This window comes from Salvelinus namaycush, chromosome 2 (genome assembly GCF_016432855.1).
Source record: "Salvelinus namaycush isolate Seneca chromosome 2, SaNama_1.0, whole genome shotgun sequence".
Lineage (NCBI taxonomy): Eukaryota > Metazoa > Chordata > Actinopteri > Salmoniformes > Salmonidae > Salvelinus > Salvelinus namaycush.
In genome coordinates this window covers 5469327-5490395 of record NC_052308.1, presented here as the reverse complement: position 1 = coordinate 5490395, position 21069 = coordinate 5469327, and the positions used below count along the sequence as shown (strand labels likewise).

The 21069-nt window shown below is 46.0% G+C and overlaps 1 protein-coding gene across 2 annotated transcripts in view; it reads left to right on the top strand.

The window, feature by feature from the left end:
* LOC120058220 (dynactin subunit 2) overlaps positions 1-20205 on the top strand; it is a 30279-nt gene extending 10074 nt beyond the window's left edge. For both annotated transcript variants that reach the window (XM_039006728.1, XM_039006718.1), the window contains 10 exons: positions 3250-3311; positions 4620-4718; positions 6684-6844; positions 11281-11428; positions 11624-11728; positions 11964-12041; positions 12343-12414; positions 14618-14720; positions 15216-15307; positions 19183-20205. In XM_039006728.1, the coding sequence (XP_038862656.1) occupies positions 3250-3311; positions 4620-4718; positions 6684-6844; positions 11281-11428; positions 11624-11728; positions 11964-12041; positions 12343-12414; positions 14618-14720; positions 15216-15307; positions 19183-19269 (1007 nt within the window). In that variant the 3' untranslated portion in view covers positions 19270-20205. The remainder of the gene's footprint in view (positions 1-3249; positions 3312-4619; positions 4719-6683; positions 6845-11280; positions 11429-11623; positions 11729-11963; positions 12042-12342; positions 12415-14617; positions 14721-15215; positions 15308-19182) is intronic.
* Positions 20206-21069: the final 864 nt, after the last annotated feature.

The window sequence follows — 21069 nt, the reverse complement described above, 5'->3', positions numbered from 1 at the left end:
TACAGCTGCCAGCTTCAAGGCCTCCTGGATACAGCTGTCAGCTTCAAGGCCTCCTGGATACAGCTGTCAGCTTCAAGGCCTCCTGGATACAGCTGCCAGCTTCAGTCTGTTGTTAAGGTCTTCTCTCATTACCCTTTTCATCTCCTTGGTCAGGGATTGGCTCTGTATCCTTTCCCACCAGAACATCACAGGTGATGTAGTCTAGGACCGGCTTGATGGCTGACAGTGTCTTTGAGGCAAGTGTATCTGTAAACTTGCTCAGAGGTTCAAGGAGCTCAGAGGTTCAAGGAGCTCAGAGGTTCCATGACACTTATGTTGGCATCCTTGGGCATCAGATGCCATGTTCCTCTTTCTCCAGCCAGTGTCGCACAGACTGGCTGCTGTTGGCTGAGGAAACGCTCAAGCATCTTGTGTGTAGATCCCCATCGGGTCACCACATCATGGATCAGAGCCTTCTGTGGCATGTTGAGGGCAGCTTGCTTTTCTCTCAGTTCTCTCCTTCTCTTCCAGCTCCATGAGAAGCCTTGGACCAGATGACGGCAGGCCTTGACTGCTGTGTCAACTCTCTGAATTTTCAGAGCCTTTGAGATGGACAGGTTCAAATGATGGTCAAAGCACCCAAGCCACAGATCTGGGAACTCTTCAAAAGCCTTGATCATGTTTGTTGCGTTGTCTGTGGTTATACAGACAAGGTCTTTCTTGTTGATCCCCCCCACTCTTCCAGCATATTCTCAAAACCTCTGTTGTGAGCCGAGTGATCTTCTGGGAAGAACTGTGTTTCCAGGCAGTTTGATTCCAGTTGCCAGTCTGGGGTGAGGTGATGGATAGTGAAGCTGATGTAGGGTTGACCACCCCCAGCTTTCACTGGTCCAGAGGTCAGTAGTTGCAGCAAACTTTTTCCAACATCAGCTTTAACCTGGTTGTACAGGTTTGGGATTTCAGTCTTGGAAAATAATGTTTGATGTCACTTTGTAGTGAGGCACGGCAACCTTCATCAACCTCAGAAAGCCAGGCCTCTCAACAATATGAAATGGCATCATGTCCTTTGCAATGTAATATGAAAGGCCTGCAGTGAGGTCTTGAGCATTTTTTGATGTGGGTACATAAGCAGCCTGCCTTTTAAATGCTTGCTGGAGTGTCTGTGTCACAACTGTAGATGAGGATGGACCAGTAGCATCACTGGGTTTGCCTGCTGCACGCCCACTCTGTAAACAAGGGAATAGCAAATGTATTATTATTATCGCACACACTATCTTCTGTGTTGCATTTGAGTGTATGCAATGACCCTATGCACAATTTACATAAATACAAATGAGTCTTAAGAAGACAGTGATAGTAATTGCAATGAGCCCAACAATTGACATACAGGAAGGAGTCTTGTATAGGAGTCTATTGTATAGGAATCTATAGTGTTTCTCCTGTTGGAACACTTTTACAACCAAGTCGACTGACGGATTTTAAATGAACAAAATATGTTGACTAAACTACATAACGTGTTATCGTCTGCAATGGTAGGCTGGGGACACACAATTTCTAACAACGCTTTTTTCTGATAAAATAAAAATTGTTCATTGCATCCGCCGTGGAGCAGTTTCATAATAGGACCATATTTCCCAGCTGCTTGCCGTAGTTTTGAAGTAATCATGAAAAAATGGGCCTTATTTTAGGGTATTTTTCACCCTGCCAGCTCCTATTAGTTCTATTGAGCATCAACTCGCCTTCTGAACGTTCTCTTCCCAGCGTATTGTTCTATGTCACATTGCCTGTTTCGCTAGGCAACGAGACCGGCTCACTTTGTTTAAATGTAAACAACAACAACAATATTACTCATGGAACTCTGAGTTCGTCCCATTGTTTCCTATATAGGGGAAAATATAGGTCTGTCTATTTCGCCAAATATTTTGCAATGTGTATATTTCGATTTTTTTCCCCCCAAGTCAGACAGACACCATTTTAATCGTGAGAATCTCCTCTTTCTAATTCTGTGAGTCTGGGCAGTGAGCTCGGTTGTCATTAAATGCTAGCCCCAAAATACTTTTTGTCCTTGGAACGCTGAGCTCCCCCCATTGTTTTCCTATGGAGAGGCATCCCGGTCTATTTTGCCAAATATCACATCGATGGTGTCAACTGTGCTCATGTCTGTGTAATGACAAAGTAGGGGGAAAAATGAAAACAAACTATTTCTGGTCTAGTGATCGATGACAAACGAGCTCGCTGCCCAGACTCACAGAATTACAAAGAGGAGATTCTCCTGATTTTAAAATGGTGCCTGACTTGAATATACACATTGTTGTGCAGATGTTACTTTGTACACAAGTAGTTTTTTTTCCCCAGTTTCGTCTGACGAACAGATTGTATTGGTAAAATAAAAAGGGATACATTTGTTTGTGCCTTTTAGGCAAAATGGAATTCTAAGCATCACTCCAGTCCAAACAGGCTCTGCAAACGTTCCATTCCATTCATTTGCTATGGGCTCGCGCTCGTGTTCCTGCTTAGCCAATGTTCTTTTGCTGTTTTTCAGCCTTAGGTGAATGTTGAATGGGTCTATTGTCCAGCTTAGTAATGGGTGAATAGAGTCTGAAGACGCATACAGCAGCAGAACAACGTGTAGTGTTTTTATAAGAGTAGGTAACACTGAAAGATTCAGTTTACATTATTGACAAGCTATTAGCAAGTTAGACAGACAAACCATGACATTTTCCACCATCCCGAAGTCCCTGCATCATGCATTGAGCTAAAAGTTAACTTACCTTGCATTCACTATAAAGTAGTGGGTGGTAGTCACAAAGATGACTCAAGAGATTTTGAATTGTTGCCCCCTTTCGCTGCGATTTAAAAATAGAATATGTTGCATGTTCTGCAGACAAGGTGACCATCTTCGATTTAAGTTTCGCTCAGCACTCTTGTAAAACCCAAAATACAACCACACTTCAGATTTGGTCCTCTTAAAAGGCTGAAAAATCTCCCGAGCGCTGTCACTCCCTCCTGCCATGTTTTCACACCAAACAAAACCCACGTTGCATGCTCCGCCTGCGTCAGACTGTCGCTAACTTTGGTTGATGCTGGACAGTATTTCCCGTGAGTTTTTCAAACCGCGGTAATCAAACACGGTTTTAATGATAATTAACATTTGAAACGGTAATACTAACCGTTGGGAATTTTATCGTGAAACCGGTAACCGTTTCATCCCTATTACAAAACCATCATCTAATATTCTTGTCTTTAATGAATCTGTGTTTTCTCTCCCAGACTTCTCAGATCGTATCAGTAAGAACAAAAGAGTGGGCTATGAGTCGGGAGAATATGAGATTGTGAGTAGATGCTGCAATATTTCATATTGATTATTGTTCTATAAATAGTACCATTTGATTCTGTTGGGACACATAACCCATCTCTGTGAAATCCATCACAAGACCTTTTACTTGTCCATTTGAATCATGTGGATAATGATTCGGCTGTCTATTTGAATCATGTGGATAATGATTCGGCTGTCTATTTGAATCATGTGGATAATGATTCGGCCGTCTATTTGAATCTTGTGGATAATGATTCGGCCGTCTATTTGAATCTTGTGGATAATGATTCGGCCGTCTATTTGAATCTTGTGGATAATGATTCGGCCGTCTATTTGAATCTTGTGGATAATGATTCGGCCGTCTATTTGAATCTTGTGGATAATGATTCGGCCGTCTATTTGAATCTTGTGGATAATGATTCGGCCGTCTATTTGAATCTTGTGGATAATGATTCGGCCGTCTATTTGAATCTTGTGGATAATGATTCGGCCGTCTATTTGAATCTTGTGGATAATGATTCGGCCGTCTATTTGAATCTTGTGGATAATGATTCGGCCGTCTATTTGAATCTTGTGGATAATGATTCGGCCGTCTATTTGAATCTTGTGGATAATGATTCGGCCGTCTATTTGAATCTTGTGGATAATGATTCGGCCGTCTATTTGAATCTTGTGGATAATGATTCGGCCGTCTATTTGAATCTTGTGGATAATGATTCGGCCGTCTATTTGAATCTTGTGGATAATGATTCGGCCGTCTATTTGAATCTTGTGGATAATGATTCGGCCGTCTATTTGAATCTTGTGGATAATGATTCGGCCGTCTATTTGAATCTTGTGGATAATGATTCGGCCGTCTATTTGAATCTTGTGGATAATGATTCGGCCGTCTATTTGAATCTTGTGGATAATGATTCGGCCGTCTATTTGAATCTTGTGGATAATGATTCGGCCGTCTATTTGAATCTTGTGGATAATGATTCGGCCGTCTATTTGAATCTTGTGGATAATGATTCGGCCGTCTATTTGAATCTTGTGGATAATGATTCGGCCGTCTATTTGAATCTTGTGGATAATGATTCGGCCGTCTATTTGAATCTTGTGGATAATGATTCGGCCGTCTATTTGAATCTTGTGGATAATGATTCGGCCGTCTATTTGAATCTTGTGGATAATGATTCGGCCGTCTATTTGAATCTTGTGGATAATGATTCGGCCGTCTATTTGAATCTTGTGGATAATGATTCGGCCGTCTGTTCTGACGCTTCAGTGTATTGTCTGAATGTTACCTCTGTTTTCCTCCTCTCTCTCCATGCCTGACTAGTTGGCGGAGGGCTGTGGGGTGAAGGAAACCCCCCAGCAGAAGTACCAGCGGCTGGTTAATGAGATCCAGGAGCTCAGTCAGGAGGTGGAGACCATCCAGGTAAAACCCCTACACCATCCAGGTAAAACCCCTAAACCACCCAGGTATAACCCCTACACCACCCAGGTATAACCCCTACACCACCCAGGTATAACCCCTACGCCCTAAACCACCCGGGTCAGACAGACTGTGCCAAATAACCCCTACACCCTAGACCACCCATGTATAACCCATACACCCTAGACCACCCATGTATAACCCCTACACCCTAGACCACCCAGGTCAGACACTGTGCCAAATAACCCCTACACCCAGGACCACCCATGTCAGACAAATACTCCCAAAGCCCTAACGTTAGCCCCCTAGCCCTTACACCCTAACGTTAGCCCCCTAGCCCTTATACCCTAGCGTTAGCCCCCTAGCCCGTACGCCCTAGCGTTAGCCCCCTAGCCCGTACGCCCTAGCGTTAGCCCCCTAGCCCGTACGCCCTAGCGTTAGCCCCCTAGCCCGTACGCCCTAGCGTTAGCCCCCTAGCCCGTACGCCCTAGCGTTAGCCCCCTAGCCCGTACGCCCTAGCGTTAGCCCTCTAGCCCGTACGCCCTAGCGTTAGCCCCCTAGCCCGTACGCCCTAGCGTTAGCCCCCTAGCCCGTACGCCCTAGCGTTAGCCCCCTAGCCCTTACGCCCTAGCCCCCTGGCCCTTACGTTAGCCCCCTGGCCCTTACGTTAGCCCCCTGGCCCTTACGTTAGCCCCCTGGCCCTTACGTTAGCCCCCTGGCCCTTACGTTAGCCCCCTGGCCCTTACGCCCTAACGTTAGCCCCCTGGCCCTTACGCCCTAACGTTAGCCCCCTGGCCCTTACGCCCTAACGTTAGCCCCCTGGCCCTAACGTTAGGCCCCTACACCCTAGCCTCTACGGACCTGTACATATGGCTACAATAGGGCGTCTAAGTTGAAGCTGCCTTCAGAATGTTTTTCCCCCCTGAATCTTCCTGATTAATCTCGGATTCCTGGGGCCCATCTTTATACCCCATCAACCTCTACCCACCCCCAAACCACCCATCTTTATACCCCATCGACCTCTACCCACCCCCCCAAACCACCCATCTTTATACCCCATCAACCTCTACCCACCCCCAAACCACCCATCTTTATACCCCATTGACCTCTACCCACCCCCCCAAACCACCCATCTTTATACCCCATTGACCTCTACCCACCCCCCCAAACCACCCATCTTTATACCCCATTGACCTCTACCCACCCCCCCAAACCACCCATCTTTATACCCCATTGACCTCTACCCACCCCCCCAAACCACCCATCTTTATACCCCATCGACTTCTACCCACCCCCCCAAACCACCCATCTTTATACCCCATCGACCTCTACCCACCCCCCCAAACCACCCATCTTTATACCCCATTGACCTCTACCCACCCCCAAACCACCCATCTTTATACCCCATTGACCTCCACCCACCCCCAAACCACCCATCTTTATACCCCATTGACCTCTACCCACCCCCAAACCACCCATCTTTATACCCCATTGACCTCTACCCTCCCCCCCAAACCACCCATCTTTATACCCCATTGACCTCTACCCTCCCCCCCAAACCACCCATCTTTATACCCCATTGACCTCTACCCACCCCCCCAAACCACCCATCTTTATACCCCATTGACCTCTACCCACCCCCCCCAAACCACCCATCTTTATACCCCATTGACCTCTACCCACCCCCCCAAACCACCCATCTTTATACCCCATTGACCTCTACCCACCCCCCCAAACCACCCATCTTTATACCCCATTGACCTCTACCCACCCCCCCAAACCACCCATCTTTATACCCCATTGACCTCTACCCATCCCCCCAAACCACCCATCTTTATACCCCATTGACCTCTACCCACCCCCCCAAACCACCCATCTTTATACCCCATTGACCTCTACCCACCTCCAGTGGTTGTCATTTCCCTGGTAGTGTGCTGATCACATCTGTCTATGCTCCTCTCCCCTCAGGCGACCACAAGGGACAGCAGTTCAGAGGAGCGTCTGACCCCTGTAGTCCTAGCTCAGCAGGCTGCCCAGCTCAAACAGCAGCTGGTCTCTGCCCACCTGGACTCACTGCTGGGACCACAGGCACATATTAACCTAGCTGATCCAGATGGAGCTCTGGCCAAGTAAGAGAGGGAGAGGGGGGAGAGAGGGTAGGGGAAAGGGAGGGGGACACACACACACACTCAGTCCCTGTGCTCAAGAACACCAAGGTAACCTGTCTAAATGAGTATCGCTCCGTAGCACTCATCTGTAGCCATGAAAAACATTGAAAGGCTGGTGATGTCTCACATCAACACCATCCTCCCAAACACCCTGGACCCACTCCAATTCACATACTGCCCCAACACATCCGCAAGTGACTCAATCTCTAATGCACTCCACACTACCCTTTCCCACCTGGACAACAAGAGGAACACCTATGTGAGACCACTGTTCATTGACTACAGCTCAATGTTCAACACCATAAGTGCCCTCAAAGCTCATCACTACGCTAAGGACCCTGGGACTGAACACTTCCCTCTGCAACTGGATCCTGGACTTCCTGATGAGGCACCCCCAGGTGGTGAGGGTAGGCAACAACACATCCGCCACGCTGATCCTCAACAGAGGCCCCACCATCATTAAGTTTGCGAACAAAACGACGGTGGTAGGCCTGATCACCAACGACGATGAGACCGTCTACAGGGAGGAGGTCAGTGACCTGTCAGTGTGGCGCCAGAACAACAACCTCTCCCTTAACGTGAACAAGACAAAGGCACTGATTGTGGTCTACAGGAAATGGAGGGCCGAGCACGCCCCAATTCACATCAACGGGGCTGTAGTGGAGCGGGTCAAGAGCTTCAAGTTCTTTGGAGTCCACGTCACTAAGGATCTATCATGGTCCACACACACCAACACAGTTGTGAAGAGGGCACGACAACGCCTCAACGTCTCACACCTCTTCTCCCAGGAGAATAAAAAGATTTGGCATGGGTGCTCAGATCCTCAAAGTTCTACAGCTGCACCATCGAGAGCATCTTGACTGGCTGCATCACCGCCTGGTATGGCAACTGCTCAGCATCCAACCGCAAGGCGCTACAGAGGGTAGTGCGTACGGCCCAGTATATCACTGGGTCCAACCTTCTTATCATCCAGGACCTCTATACCAGGCGGTGTCAGAGGAAGGCCCTAAAAGTTGTCAAAGACTCCAGCCACCCTAGTCATAGACTGTTCTCTCTGCTACTGCATGGCAAGCGTACCGATGCAACAGGACCCTAAACATCTTCGACCCCCCCCCCCCCCAAGCCATAAGACTGCTAAATGTACTGACCTAAAATATAAACGCAACATGCAACAATTTCAAAGATTCTACTGAGTTACAGTTCATAATAAGGAAATCAGTCAATTGAAATACATTTAAAATGGATTTCACATGACTGGGAATACAGATATGCATCTGTTGGTCACATGTACCTTAAAGAAAAGGTAGGATCAGAACCAGTCAGTATCTGGTGTGACCATTTGCCTCATGCAGCACAACACATCTCCTTCATATAGAGTTGATCAGGCTGTTGATTGTGGAATTTTGTCCCACTCCTCTTCAATGGTTGTGCGAAGTTGCTGGATATTGGCGGAAACTGGAACATGCTGTCGTACCCGTCGATCCAGAGCATCCCAAACATGCTTAGTGGGTGACATGTCTGGAGAGTATGCAGGCCATGGAAGAACTGGGACGTTTCCAGCTTCCAGGAATTGTGTACAGATCCTTGTGACATGGTGGCTGGAGGCAGATGAATGGCAAGACAGTGGGCCTCAGGATCTAGTCACGGTATCTCATAACCCCACGGCACCATGGGGCATTCTGTTCACAACGCCCCACGGCACCATGGGGCATTCTGTTCACAACGCCCCACGGCACCATGGGGCATTCTGTTCACAACGCCCCACGGCACCATGGGGCATTCTGTTCACAACGCCCCACGGCACCATGGGGCATTCTGTTCACAACGTCGACATCCAGTAAACCGCTCGCCCACACGACGCAATGCTGTTTTGAGGACGGTTGGACATACTGCTAAATTCTCTCAAACGGATTTGATTTTGACATTAACCTGGCTGACTCAGAAAGGTTGACGATATTAGTCTTAGCAGTCGCCTCTCTCTTAAAACCCCCGTCTGTCTCTTATTAAAACCCCCGTCTGTCTCTTATTAAAACCCCCGTCTGTCTCTTATTAAAACCCCCGTCTGTCTCTTATTAAAACCCCCGTCTGTCTCTTTATTAAAACCCCCGTCTGTCTCTTTATTAAAACCCCCGTCTGTCTCTTTATTAAAACCCCCGTCTGTCTCTTTATTAAAACCCCCGTCTGTCTCTTATTAAAACCCCCGTCTGTCTCTTATTAAAACCCCCGTCTGTCTCTTATTAAAACCCCCGTCTGTCTCGTGTTAAAACCCCCGTCTGTCTCGTGTTAAAACCCCCGTCTGTCTCGTGTTAAAACCCCCGTCTGTCTCGTGTTAAAACCCCCGTCTGTCTCTTGTTAAAACCCCCGTCTGTCTCGTGTTAAAACCCCCGTCTGTCTCGTGTTAAAACCCCCGTCTGTCTCGTGTTAAAACCCCCGTCTGTCTCGTGTTAAAACCCCCGTCTGTCTCGTGTTAAAACCCCCGTCTGTCTCGTGTTAAAACCCCCGTCTGTCTCTTTGTTAAAACCCCCGTCTGTCTCTTGTTAAAACCCCCGTCTGTCTCTTGTTAAAACCCCCGTCTGTCTCTTATAAAAAACCCCGTCTGTCTCTTGTTAAAAACCCCGTCTGTCTCTTGTTAAAACCCCGTCTGTCTCTTGTTAAAACCCCCGTCTGTCTCTTGTTAAAACCCCCGTCTGTCTCTTGTTAAAACCCCCGTCTGTCTCTTGTTAAAACCCCCGTCTGTCTCTTGTTAAAACCCCCGTCTGTCTCTTGTTAAAACCCCCGTCTGTCTCTTGTTAAAACCCCCGTCTGTCTCTTGTTAAAACCCCCGTCTGTCTCTTGTTAAAACCCCCGTCTGTCTCTTGTTAAAACCCCCGTCTGTCTCTTGTTAAAACCCCCGTCTGTCTCTTGTTAAAACCCCCGTCTGTCTCTTTATTAAAACCCCCGTCTGCCTCTTTATTAAAACCCCCGTCTGCCTCTTTATTAAAACCCCCGTCTGCCTCTTTATTAAAACCCCCGTCTGTCTCTTGTTAAAACCCCCGTCTGTCTCTTGTTAAAACCCCCGTCTGTCTCTTGTTAAAACCCCCGTCTGTCTCTTTTTTAAAACCCCCGTCTGTCTCTTGTTAAAACCCCCGTCTGTCTCTTTATTAAAACCCCCGTCTGTCTCTTTATTAAAACCCCCGTCTGTCTCTTTATTAAAACCCCCGTCTGTCTCTTTATTAAAACCCCCGTCTGTCTCTTTATTAAAACCCCCGTCTGTCTCTGTGTTAAAACCCCCGTCTGTCTCTGTGTTAAAACCCCCGTCTGTCTCTGTGTTAAAACCCCCGTCTGTCTCGTGTTAAAACCCCCGTCTGTCTCGTGTTAAAACCCCCGTCTGTCTCGTGTTAAAACCCCCGTCTGTCTCGTGTTAAAACCCCCGTCTGTCTCGTGTTAAAACCCCCGTCTGTCTCGTGTTAAAACCCCCGTCTGTCTCGTGTTAAAACCCCCGTCTGTCTCGTGTTAAAACCCCCGTCTGTCTCGTGTTAAAACCCCCGTCTGTCTCGTGTTAAAACCCCCGTCTGTCTCGTGTTAAAACCCCCGTCTGTCTCGTGTTAAAACCCCCGTCTGTCTCGTGTTAAAACCCCCGTCTGTCTCTTTGTTAAAACCCCCGTCTGTCTCTTTGTTAAAACCCCCGTCTGTCTCTTTATTAAAACCCCCGTCTGTCTCTTTGTTAAAACCCCCGTCTGTCTCTTTGTTAAAACCCCCGTCTGTCTCTTTGTTAAAACCCCCGTCTGTCTCTGTGTTAAAACCCCCGTCTGTCTCTGTGTTAAAACCCCCGTCTGTCTCTGTGTTAAAACCCCCGTCTGTCTCTGTGTTAAAACCCCCGTCTGTCTCTGTGTTAAAACCCCCGTCTGTCTCTGTGTTAAAACCCCCGTCTGTCTCGTGTTAAAACCCCCGTCTGTCTCGTGTTAAAACCCCCGTCTGTCTCGTGTTAAAACCCCCGTCTGTCTCGTGTTAAAACCCCCGTCTGTCTCGTGTTAAAACCCCCGTCTGTCTCGTGTTAAAACCCCCGTCTGTCTCGTGTTAAAACCCCCGTCTGTCTCGTGTTAAAACCCCCGTCTGTCTCGTGTTAAAACCCCCGTCTGTCTCGTGTTAAAACCCCCGTCTGTCTCGTGTTAAAACCCCCGTCTGTCTCGTGTTAAAACCCCCGTCTGTCTCGTGTTAAAACCCCCGTCTGTCTCGTGTTAAAACCCCCGTCTGTCTCTTGTTAAAACCCCCGTCTGTCTCTTGTTAAAACCCCCGTCTGTCTCTTGTTAAAACCCCCGTCTTGTCTCCTTTTTAATAAAGACTTACCATTCTAACCCTTATGTGCCTTTATTCTTTCCCCTCTCTCCTTCCTCCCTTTCTCTCTCTGTCTCCTGCAGACGTCTGTTAACCCAGCTGGAGGCAGTGAGGGCCAGTAGGGGCAGTACAGGGGAGGGGAAGGCCCCAGCAGCTAAAGGTCCTGATGGTGTGGTGTTGTATGAGCTACACAGCCGGCCAGAGCAGGAGAAGTTCACAGACGCTGCCAAGGTATGGAGCCCAGGGCAATGGGACTGTGTGGTTAGGAGTCCCCAACAGCACAGTTTGTGTGTGTGGTCGGCAACAACGTGTGTCTGCATTTGCACATGCAAATTTGAGTCAGTCCTTGGTCAATTCTGTGTCACTTGTTTACCCAGTTTTCATTCATTCACGCCTAAACCTCTCCATCGTTTGTCTCTGTGTTAGATGGCAGAGTTGGAGAAGCGCCTTGCAGAGCTGGAGACTGCTGTGGGTTCTGGATCAGACAAACCGGGACCTCTGAGTGCTGGGGTGCAGGGAGGCAGTCTCATGGTGAGTCTCTTCTGTCTACCACCTTGGTCCAGTTCAGTAGGTAAAAAAAAACGGGATACTTTTTTTATTTTTTATTGTGCCAACTGAACTCAATCAATCCAATTTGTTCATAAAACATTTTAGTTTTTTTGCATGATCCACAATGTCAGAAAGTACAGTAACCCTGCCCTGATCATCAATCACTGTTAGCCCTGTGACTGAGCGCTCTCTCTCTCTCTCGGTCTCTGTCCTCCAGGACACCATGGAGCTGCTGCAGGCGAGGGTCAGTGCGCTGGACTCAGCCACTCTGGACCAGGTGGAAGCCAGGCTGCAGGTAATATTGAGGATCAGCAGAATCATAATGATAAGGGGGAGGGTATGCAAAACGGACCTTGTATCAGTCTAGCAGACATCAATGTGCCATCTACTCTGCAGAGAACACTTGTCTATTTCACTTTTCTATATTATCTACTTCACTTGCTTTGGCAATGTTAACATGTGTTTCCCATGCCAGTAAAGCGCCTTGAATTGTATTGAATTGAACACCCAAGGACAGATGGGCTGGTATTTTTGTGCTTGTTATACTGCAAAAAGTGAACCCGGTTATCGTGTGACGTTTGTTTTTCTCGGTGTAGAGCGTCCTTGGAAAGATGAATGAGATTGCCAAGCACAAGGCAACCATTGAAGATGCTGGCACACAGAATAAGGTTAGTCCAGCTTTTTATGTTGAGGTTTAGAAGTAAATGTAAGAGTTTTTATGACATCTTATTTCACACAGTAATTAGGTTATCCCTATGGCCAGAAGGTTTCCCTAACCACCAGGAGAACCACTTGGCCCAACACTAGTCGTCTCCTGTAGATGTAACCTGGACAATCTACCACCAACACTAGTCGTCTCCTGTAGATGTAACCTGGACAATCTACCACCAACACTAGTCGTCTCCTGTAGATGTAACCTGGACAATCTACCACCAACACTAGTCGTCTCCTGTAGATGTAACCTGGACAATCTACCACCAACACTAGTCGTCTCCTGTAGATGTAACCTGGACAATCTACCACCAACACTAGTCGTCTCCTGTAGATGTAACCTGGACAATCTACCACCAACACTAGTCGTCTCCTGTAGGTGTAACCTGGACAATCTACCACCAACACTAGTCGTCTCCTGTAGGTGTAACCTGGACAATCTACCACCAACACTAGTCGTCTCCTGTAGGTGTAACCTGGACAATCTACCACCAACACTAGTCGTCTCCTGTAGATGTAACCTGGACAATCTACCACCAACACTAGTCGTCTCCTGTAGATGTAACCTGGACAATCTACCACCAACACTAGTCGTCTCCTGTAGATGTAACCTGGACAATCTACCACCAACACTAGTCGTCTCCTGTAGATGTAACCTGGACAATCTACCACCAACACTAGTCGTCTCCTGTAGGTGTAACCTGGACAATCTACCACCAACACTAGTCGTCTCCTGTAGGTGTAACCTGGACAATCTACCACCAACACTAGTCGTCTCCTGTAGGTGTAACCTGGACAATCTACCACCAACACTAGTCGTCTCCTGTAGATGTAACCTGGACAATCTACCACCAACACTAGTCGTCTCCTGTAGATGTAACCTGGACAATCTACCACCAACACTAGTCGTCTCCTGTAGGTGTAACCTGGACAATCTACCACCAACACTAGTCGTCTCCTGTAGATGTAACCTGGACAATCTACCACCAACACTAGTCGTCTCCTGTAGGTGTAACCTGGACAATCTACCACCAACACTAGTCGTCTCCTGTAGATGTAACCTGGACAATCTACCACCAACACTAGTCGTCTCCTGTAGATGTAACCTGGACAATCTACCACCACCAACACTAGTCGTCTCCTGTAGATGTAACCTGGACAATCTACCACCAACACTAGTCGTCTCCTGTAGATGTAACCTGGACAATCTACCACCAACACTAGTCGTCTCCTGTAGATGTAACCTGGACAATCTACCACCAACACTAGTCGTCTCCTGTAGGTGTAACCTGGACAATCTACCACCAACACTAGTCGTCTCCTGTAGATGTAACCTGGACAATCTACCACCAACACTAGTCGTCTCCTGTAGATGTAACCTGGACAATCTACCACCAACACTAGTCGTCTCCTGTAGGTGTAACCTGGACAATCTACCACCAACACTAGTCGTCTCCTGTAGATGTAACCTGGACAATCTACCACCAACACTAGTCGTCTCCTGTAGGTGTAACCTGGACAATCTACCACCAACACTAGTCGTCTCCTGTAGGTGTAACCTGGACAATCTACCACCAACACTAGTCGTCTCCTGTAGGTGTAACCTGGACAATCTACCACCAACACTAGTCGTCTCCTGTAGATGTAACCTGGACAATCTACCACCACCAACACTAGTCATCTCCTGTAGATGTAACCTGGACAATCTACCACCAACACTAGTCGTCTCCTGTAGATGTAACCTGGACAATCTACCACCAACACTAGTCGTCTCCTGTAGATGTAACCTGGACAATCTACCACCAACACTAGTCGTCTCCTGTAGATGTAACCTGGACAATCTACCACCAACACTAGTCGTCTCCTGTAGATGTAACCTGGACAATCTACCACCAACACTAGTCGTCTCCTGTAGATGTAACCTGGACAATCTACCACCAACACTAGTCGTCTCCTGTAGATGTAACCTGGACAATCTACCACCAACACTAGTCGTCTCCTGTAGATGTAACCTGGACAATCTACCACCAACCTTCAGAATTACTCAGACTGCATTTTTCAGCATCTCATTCCTCGAATTCTGCTGTCTGTTTACCCACAACTTTATCATTATTGGGTGTGTGTTATTTTCAGCCACAACGTGTTGTCTGTCTGTCTCAGGTGTCTCAGCTGTACGACGTGGTGCAGAAGTGGGATGCCATGGCAACCTCTCTGCCCCAGGTGGTGCAGAGGCTCATGGCTGTCAAGGAGTTGCATGAACAAGGTAATCACCTGTCAATCACCAGACCTGGCTCAGAAACATACTAACCTGTCAATCACCTGGCTTTCAGACCTGGCTCAGAAACATACTAACCTGTCAATCACCTGGCTTTCAGACCTGGCTCAGAAACATACTAACCTGTCAATCACCTGGCTTTCAGACCTGGCTCAAACATACTAACCTGTCAATCACCTGGCTTTCAGACCTGGCTCAGAAACATACTAACCTGTCAATCACCTGGCTTTCAGACCTGGCTCAGAAACATACGTTAAAATTAGAAAGAAAGAAAAATACGCACATTTAACTGCAGGTGTGGCAGATATAAAAACGAATTTAAAAGGAACAAGTAATGTCCACAACTCTGATATGCTTTGAAAATGTTGGTTGTCTGATTTTCTCTCTCTCTCTGTAGCCATGTGGGTGGTCTGACTCTGTCTCTCTGTCTCTGTCTCTCTCTGTGTCTCGTGTGTGTGTGTGTGTGTGTGTGTGTGTGTGTAGCCATGCAGTTTGGTCAGCTGCTGACCCACCTGGACACCACCCAGCAGATGATCAACAACTCTCTGAAAGACAACGGGACACTGCTCTCACAGGTAGTAGACACACTGACACGTCTCACACTGCTCTCACAGGTAGTAGACACACTGACACGTCTCACACTGCTCTCACAGGTAGTAGACACACTGACACGTCTCACACTGCTCTCACAGGTAGTAGACACACTGACACGTCTCACACTGCTCTCACAGGTAGTAGACACACTGACACGTCTCACACTGCTCTCACAGGTAGTAGACACACTGACACGTCTCACACTGCTCTCACAGGTAGTAGACACACTGACACGTCTCACACTGCTCTCACAGGTAGTAGACACACTGACACGTCTCACACTGCTCTCACAGGTAGTAGACACACTGACACGTCTCTCACACTGCTCTCACAGGTAGTAGACACACTGACACGTCTCTCACACTGCTCTCACAGGTAGTAGACACACTGACACGTCTCACACTGCTCTCACAGGTAGTAGACACACTGACACGTCTCACACTGCTCTCACAGGTAGTAGACACACTGACACGTCTCACACTGCTCTCACAGGTAGTAGACACACTGACACGTCTCACACTGCTCTCACAGGTAGTAGACACACTGACACGTCTCACACTGCTCTCACAGGTAGTAGACACACTGACACGTCTCTCACACTGCTCTCACAGGTAGTAGACACACTGACACGTCTCTCACACTGCTCTCACAGGTAGTAGACACACTGACACGTCTCACACTGCTCTCACAGGTAGTAGACACACTGACACGTCTCTCACACTGCTCTCACAGGTAGTAGACACACTGACACGTCTCACACTGCTCTCACAGGTAGTAGACACACTGACACGTCTCACACTGCTCTCACAGGTAGTAGACACACTGACACGTCTCACACTGCTCTCACAGGTAGTAGACACACTGACACGTCTCACACTGCTCTCACAGGTAGTAGACACACTGACACGTCTCACACTGCTCTCACAGGTAGTAGACACACTGACACGTCTCACACTGCTCTCACAGGTAGTAGACACACTGACACGTCTCACACTGCTCTCACAGGTAGTAGACACACTGACACGTCTCACACTGCTCTCACAGGTAGTAGACACACTGACACGTCTCACACTGCTCTCACAGGTAGTAGACACACTGACACGTCTCACACTGCTCTCACAGGTAGTAGACACACTGACACGTCTCACACTGCTCTCACAGGTAGTAGACACACTGACACGTCTCACACTGCTCTCACAGGTAGTAGACACACTGACACGTCTCACACTGCTCTCACAGGTAGTAGACACACTGACACGTCTCACACTGCTCTCACAGGTAGTAGACACACTGACACGTCTCACACTGCTCTCACAGGTAGTAGACACACTGACACGTCTCACACTGCTCTCACAGGTAGTAGACACACTGACACGTCTCACACTGCTCTCACAGGTAGTAGACACACTGACACGTCTCACACTGCTCTCACAGGTAGTAGACACACTGACACGTCTCACACTGCTCTCACAGGTAGTAGACACACTGACACGTCTCACACTGCTCTCACAGGTAGTAGACACACTGACACGTCTCACACTGCTCTCACAGGTAGTAGACACACTGACACGTCTCACACTGCTCTCACAGGTAGTAGACACACTGACACGTCTCTCACACTGCTCTCACAGGTAGTAGACACACTGACACGTCTCTCACACTGCTCTCACAGGTAGTAGACACACTGACACGTCTCACACTGCTCTCACAGGTAGTAGACACACTGACACGTCTCTCACACTGCTCTCACAGGTAGTAGACACACTGACACGTCTCTCACACTGCTCTCACAGGTAGTAGACACACTGACACGTCTCACACTGCTCTCACAGGTAGTAGACACACTGACACGTCTCACACTGCTCTCACAGGTAGTAGACACACTGACACGTCTCACACTGCTCTCACAGGTAGTAGACACACTGACACGTCTCACACTGCTCTCACAGGTAGTAGACACACTGACACGTCTCACACTGCTCTCACAGGTAGTAGACACACTGACACGTCTCTCACACTGCTCTCACAGGTAGTAGACACACTGACACGTCTCACACTGCTCTCACAGGTAGTAGACACACTGACACGTCTCACACTGCTCTCACAGGTAGTAGACACACTGACACGTCTCTCACACTGCTCTCACAGGTAGTAGACACACTGACACGTCTCACACTGCTCTCACAGGTAAAGTAGGTTGGACTGCTGCTGGACTGATATGTCACTTTTTAAAGTACCTTACCCCAAAAAACTACTTAAGTATTTTTACTATCTGTACGTGACTATTTATATTTTGGACTACTTTTACTCTGCATATTTTCCTAAAGAAAAGCATGTACTTTTTATTCCCATTTTCCCTGACACACAAAAGTACTCGTTACATTTTGAAAGCTTAGCAGAACAGGAAAATGGTCCAATTCACACACTTATCAAGAGAACATCCCTGGTCGTCTACTGCCTCTGATCTGGCAGACTCACTAAACACAAATGCTTCGTTTTGTAAATGATGTCTGAGTGTGCCCCTGGCTACCTGTAAGTAAAATCCGACTAAAATTGTGCCCTTTGGTTTGCTTAATATAAGGAATTTAAACTTATACTGAACAAAAATAGAAACACAACATGCAACAATTTCCTTGATTTGACTGAGTTACAGTTCATATGAGGAAATCAGTCTATTGAAATAAATTCATTAGGCCCTAATCTATGGATTTCACATGACTGAGAATACAGACTTGCATCTGTTGGTCACATGTACCTTAAAAAAAAAATGTCCCTCACTGTGGGCCTCAGGATCTTGTTACGGTATTTTTTTAAATTCAAATTGCCATCAATGAAATGCGATTGTGTTCGTTGTCTGTTGCTTATGCCTGCCCATACCATAACCCCACCGCCACCATGGGGCACTGTTGACATCAGCAAACCGCTCACCCACACGATGCCATACACGTGGTCTGTGGTTGTGAGGCTGGTTGGACATACTGTCAAATTCTCTAAAACAACTTGAGGCGGCTTATGAAAGAGAAATTAACATTCAATTCTCTGGCAACAGCTCTGGTGGACATTCCTGTAGTCAGCACTCCAATTGCATGCTCCCTCAACTTGAGACATTTGTGGCATTGTGTTGTGTGACCAAACTGCACATTTCAGTGGCCTTTTATTGTCCCCAGCACAAGGTGCACCTGTGTAATGATCATGTTTAATTCACTTTTATTTCAGCTCATGAAACACTTTACACTTTTACATTTTATATTTTTGTTCAGTGTATATTTAAAATCAAATACTTTTAGACTTTTACTCAAGTAGTATTTTACTGGGTGACTCACTTTTGAGTCATTTTCTATTTAGGTATCTTTATTTTTACTCAAGTATGATAATTGGGTACTTTATCCACCATGATAGTTCAGAACACTAACAATATGGAAGAAAATGAAACGTTTTCTACAGGAAACAATATCACTCCCTTCTGGATATCAGAGCAATCTTTGAGTCAGAAAAGGATGTTCTTATGATAGGTAAGATACATACAAAACCTTGCAGAGAGCCTATCCAACTGACAATCTCTTAGAAAAAGACCAAGACTAAAAAGAGAACTGATGTTAGCACAAGATGGAGGGGAAAGTTGGAAAATAACTAACGCAATTACAGTTAACGAAATTAGTATAAACACATTTTGTTGAATTTATTACACATGACAACATTGACATTCTCAGCACAATGGCAGTCATGACTTAGGTTTTACACTTAACAATGACTCTAGAATTTCCAGAAGGTATGGATTATTGAGTCCAAAAGTAATGGGTGGATTTAGAAGTTACAATTTAAATGTACTTCCCTCTCCCTTCTTATTTTCTCCCAGGTTCAGACAACCATGAAGGAGAATCTCATGTCTGTAGAGGAGAACTTTGCAGCTCTGGACCAGAGAATGAAGACTCTCAACAAATAAATCTTGTTTCTTTAAAAAAAAATGTCTGTCAGGACAGTTGGACAAATTGAGGGAGTGGAGGGTCTTCTCTATCTCTTCTTCCACCTCAGTCTTATTTTTTTCCCCGCGAAGTGGAATGTTTGATTTGAAAGTATAAAACAGAAAAAAACATGACAAAAAAAGCTTACTACTCAAAAATGGGCACATTTTTCTTGATTTTTTCCCCCTCCCCTTCTTCCACATCTCTCACATTGAAGTTTTTAATTTGTTATCAAATGCAATGCATTACACCCACTATCTATATATATCTATCTATATAGTATGTGTGTGTCACATATTATTCCCTTCAAAGCTCTTTCTCAATGAATAATATTTATCTGGATCCTTTCCACCTCTTCAGCCACACTAGTTATATACTAAGTCATTTCATTGAATGTCCAATTTTGAGGGTTCAAAAAGTGGAATAGCCATGTCAGAGAAAAGACGTGTCTACAAAATTACTGCACAAAAACAAAAAAAAACAATGCTGATATATCTACCCTTTTCCTGAAGTATACACTTTGCACACTTCCTGTTGTGGATTTAACAATGGTGGAAACTCCCTCCAGCTAATGCTTACACCAATCCAATGATGGGAAGTATGCTAGTGCACACTTTGGGAGAAGGGTGAAGAATCGGGACGCATCGTCAACCAGAAAGACGATGTATGGACATGTAGCGGTGTGCGTTGGGGAGGGGCCTGAAGTCCCGGAGGGATGCTTGTAAATATGCCTGTGTACCTTAAATGTTTCATGCTCAGTTGCTTGTAACTTATTATCATTGTGACTGAGACTAAAATACCACACACTACTTTTAAATCTACTGTGTTGTTTGTCATTGCCTACGATGGACTGTACTGTACCTGACTCTGTTGAGATATCATCTGAATAAACAACATGCTTCAACTACACTCTTCTACAGAGAGTGAGAACTTGTCAAACATGTTATAAAACAATTGAATCTCTTACATAAAATCAACTCCCTTTTAATAAAAACTACAGTTCAATATTACAATTATTCTCTGCCAAAGTGTCAATATGATACTAAAAGTTCTTCAAGGGAAAGATAGTTTACAGAATTTGTTTCAATCTAAAGTGAACACAAATACATTTATACAAAGTCAAGATTAAAAATAGCATTGTTAAGTTTATTATTATTTACATACTAATATGTGACTAAAAAGCCTGTTGCATGCTTCCCAGTCGAAACAGTTCTGGTGTTGGGCAGGTTTTTTCCCGGCTGTTCATCACTGAGCTATAAGAATCATTTTTATTTATTTTATTTAACCAGGTAGACTAGTTGAGAACAAGTTCTCATTTGCAACTGCGACCTGGCCAAGATAAAGCAAAGCAGTTCGACACACAACACAGTTACACATGGAATAAACAAACATACAGTCAATAAAACAGTAGAAAAATAAGTCTATATACAATGTGAGCAAATGAGGTGAGATAAGGGAGGTAAAGGCAACAAAAAATATATAAGAATCATAGTCATTTTAATAAGAACCATTTTAATAATAATAAGAATCATTATAATAAGACTCATTTCTTGAGGCAAATCGAAATTCTGTAGCCGAAGTCTACGCCCCTTCATCGGTGATTGGTCAATAGTACTACTAGTAGGACTGGGAACATGAAGCCGTGTCATTTGAGACGACTAGTTTTAATACAAAATGTTCGTGACTCAATGGGGAAAAACAACCGTTATATTGCTGCTTTTTGTTCTAGTTTTTCAAACTAAAGTATTTAAGGAGTATGAGAGCATTAGACGTTTGCTTCG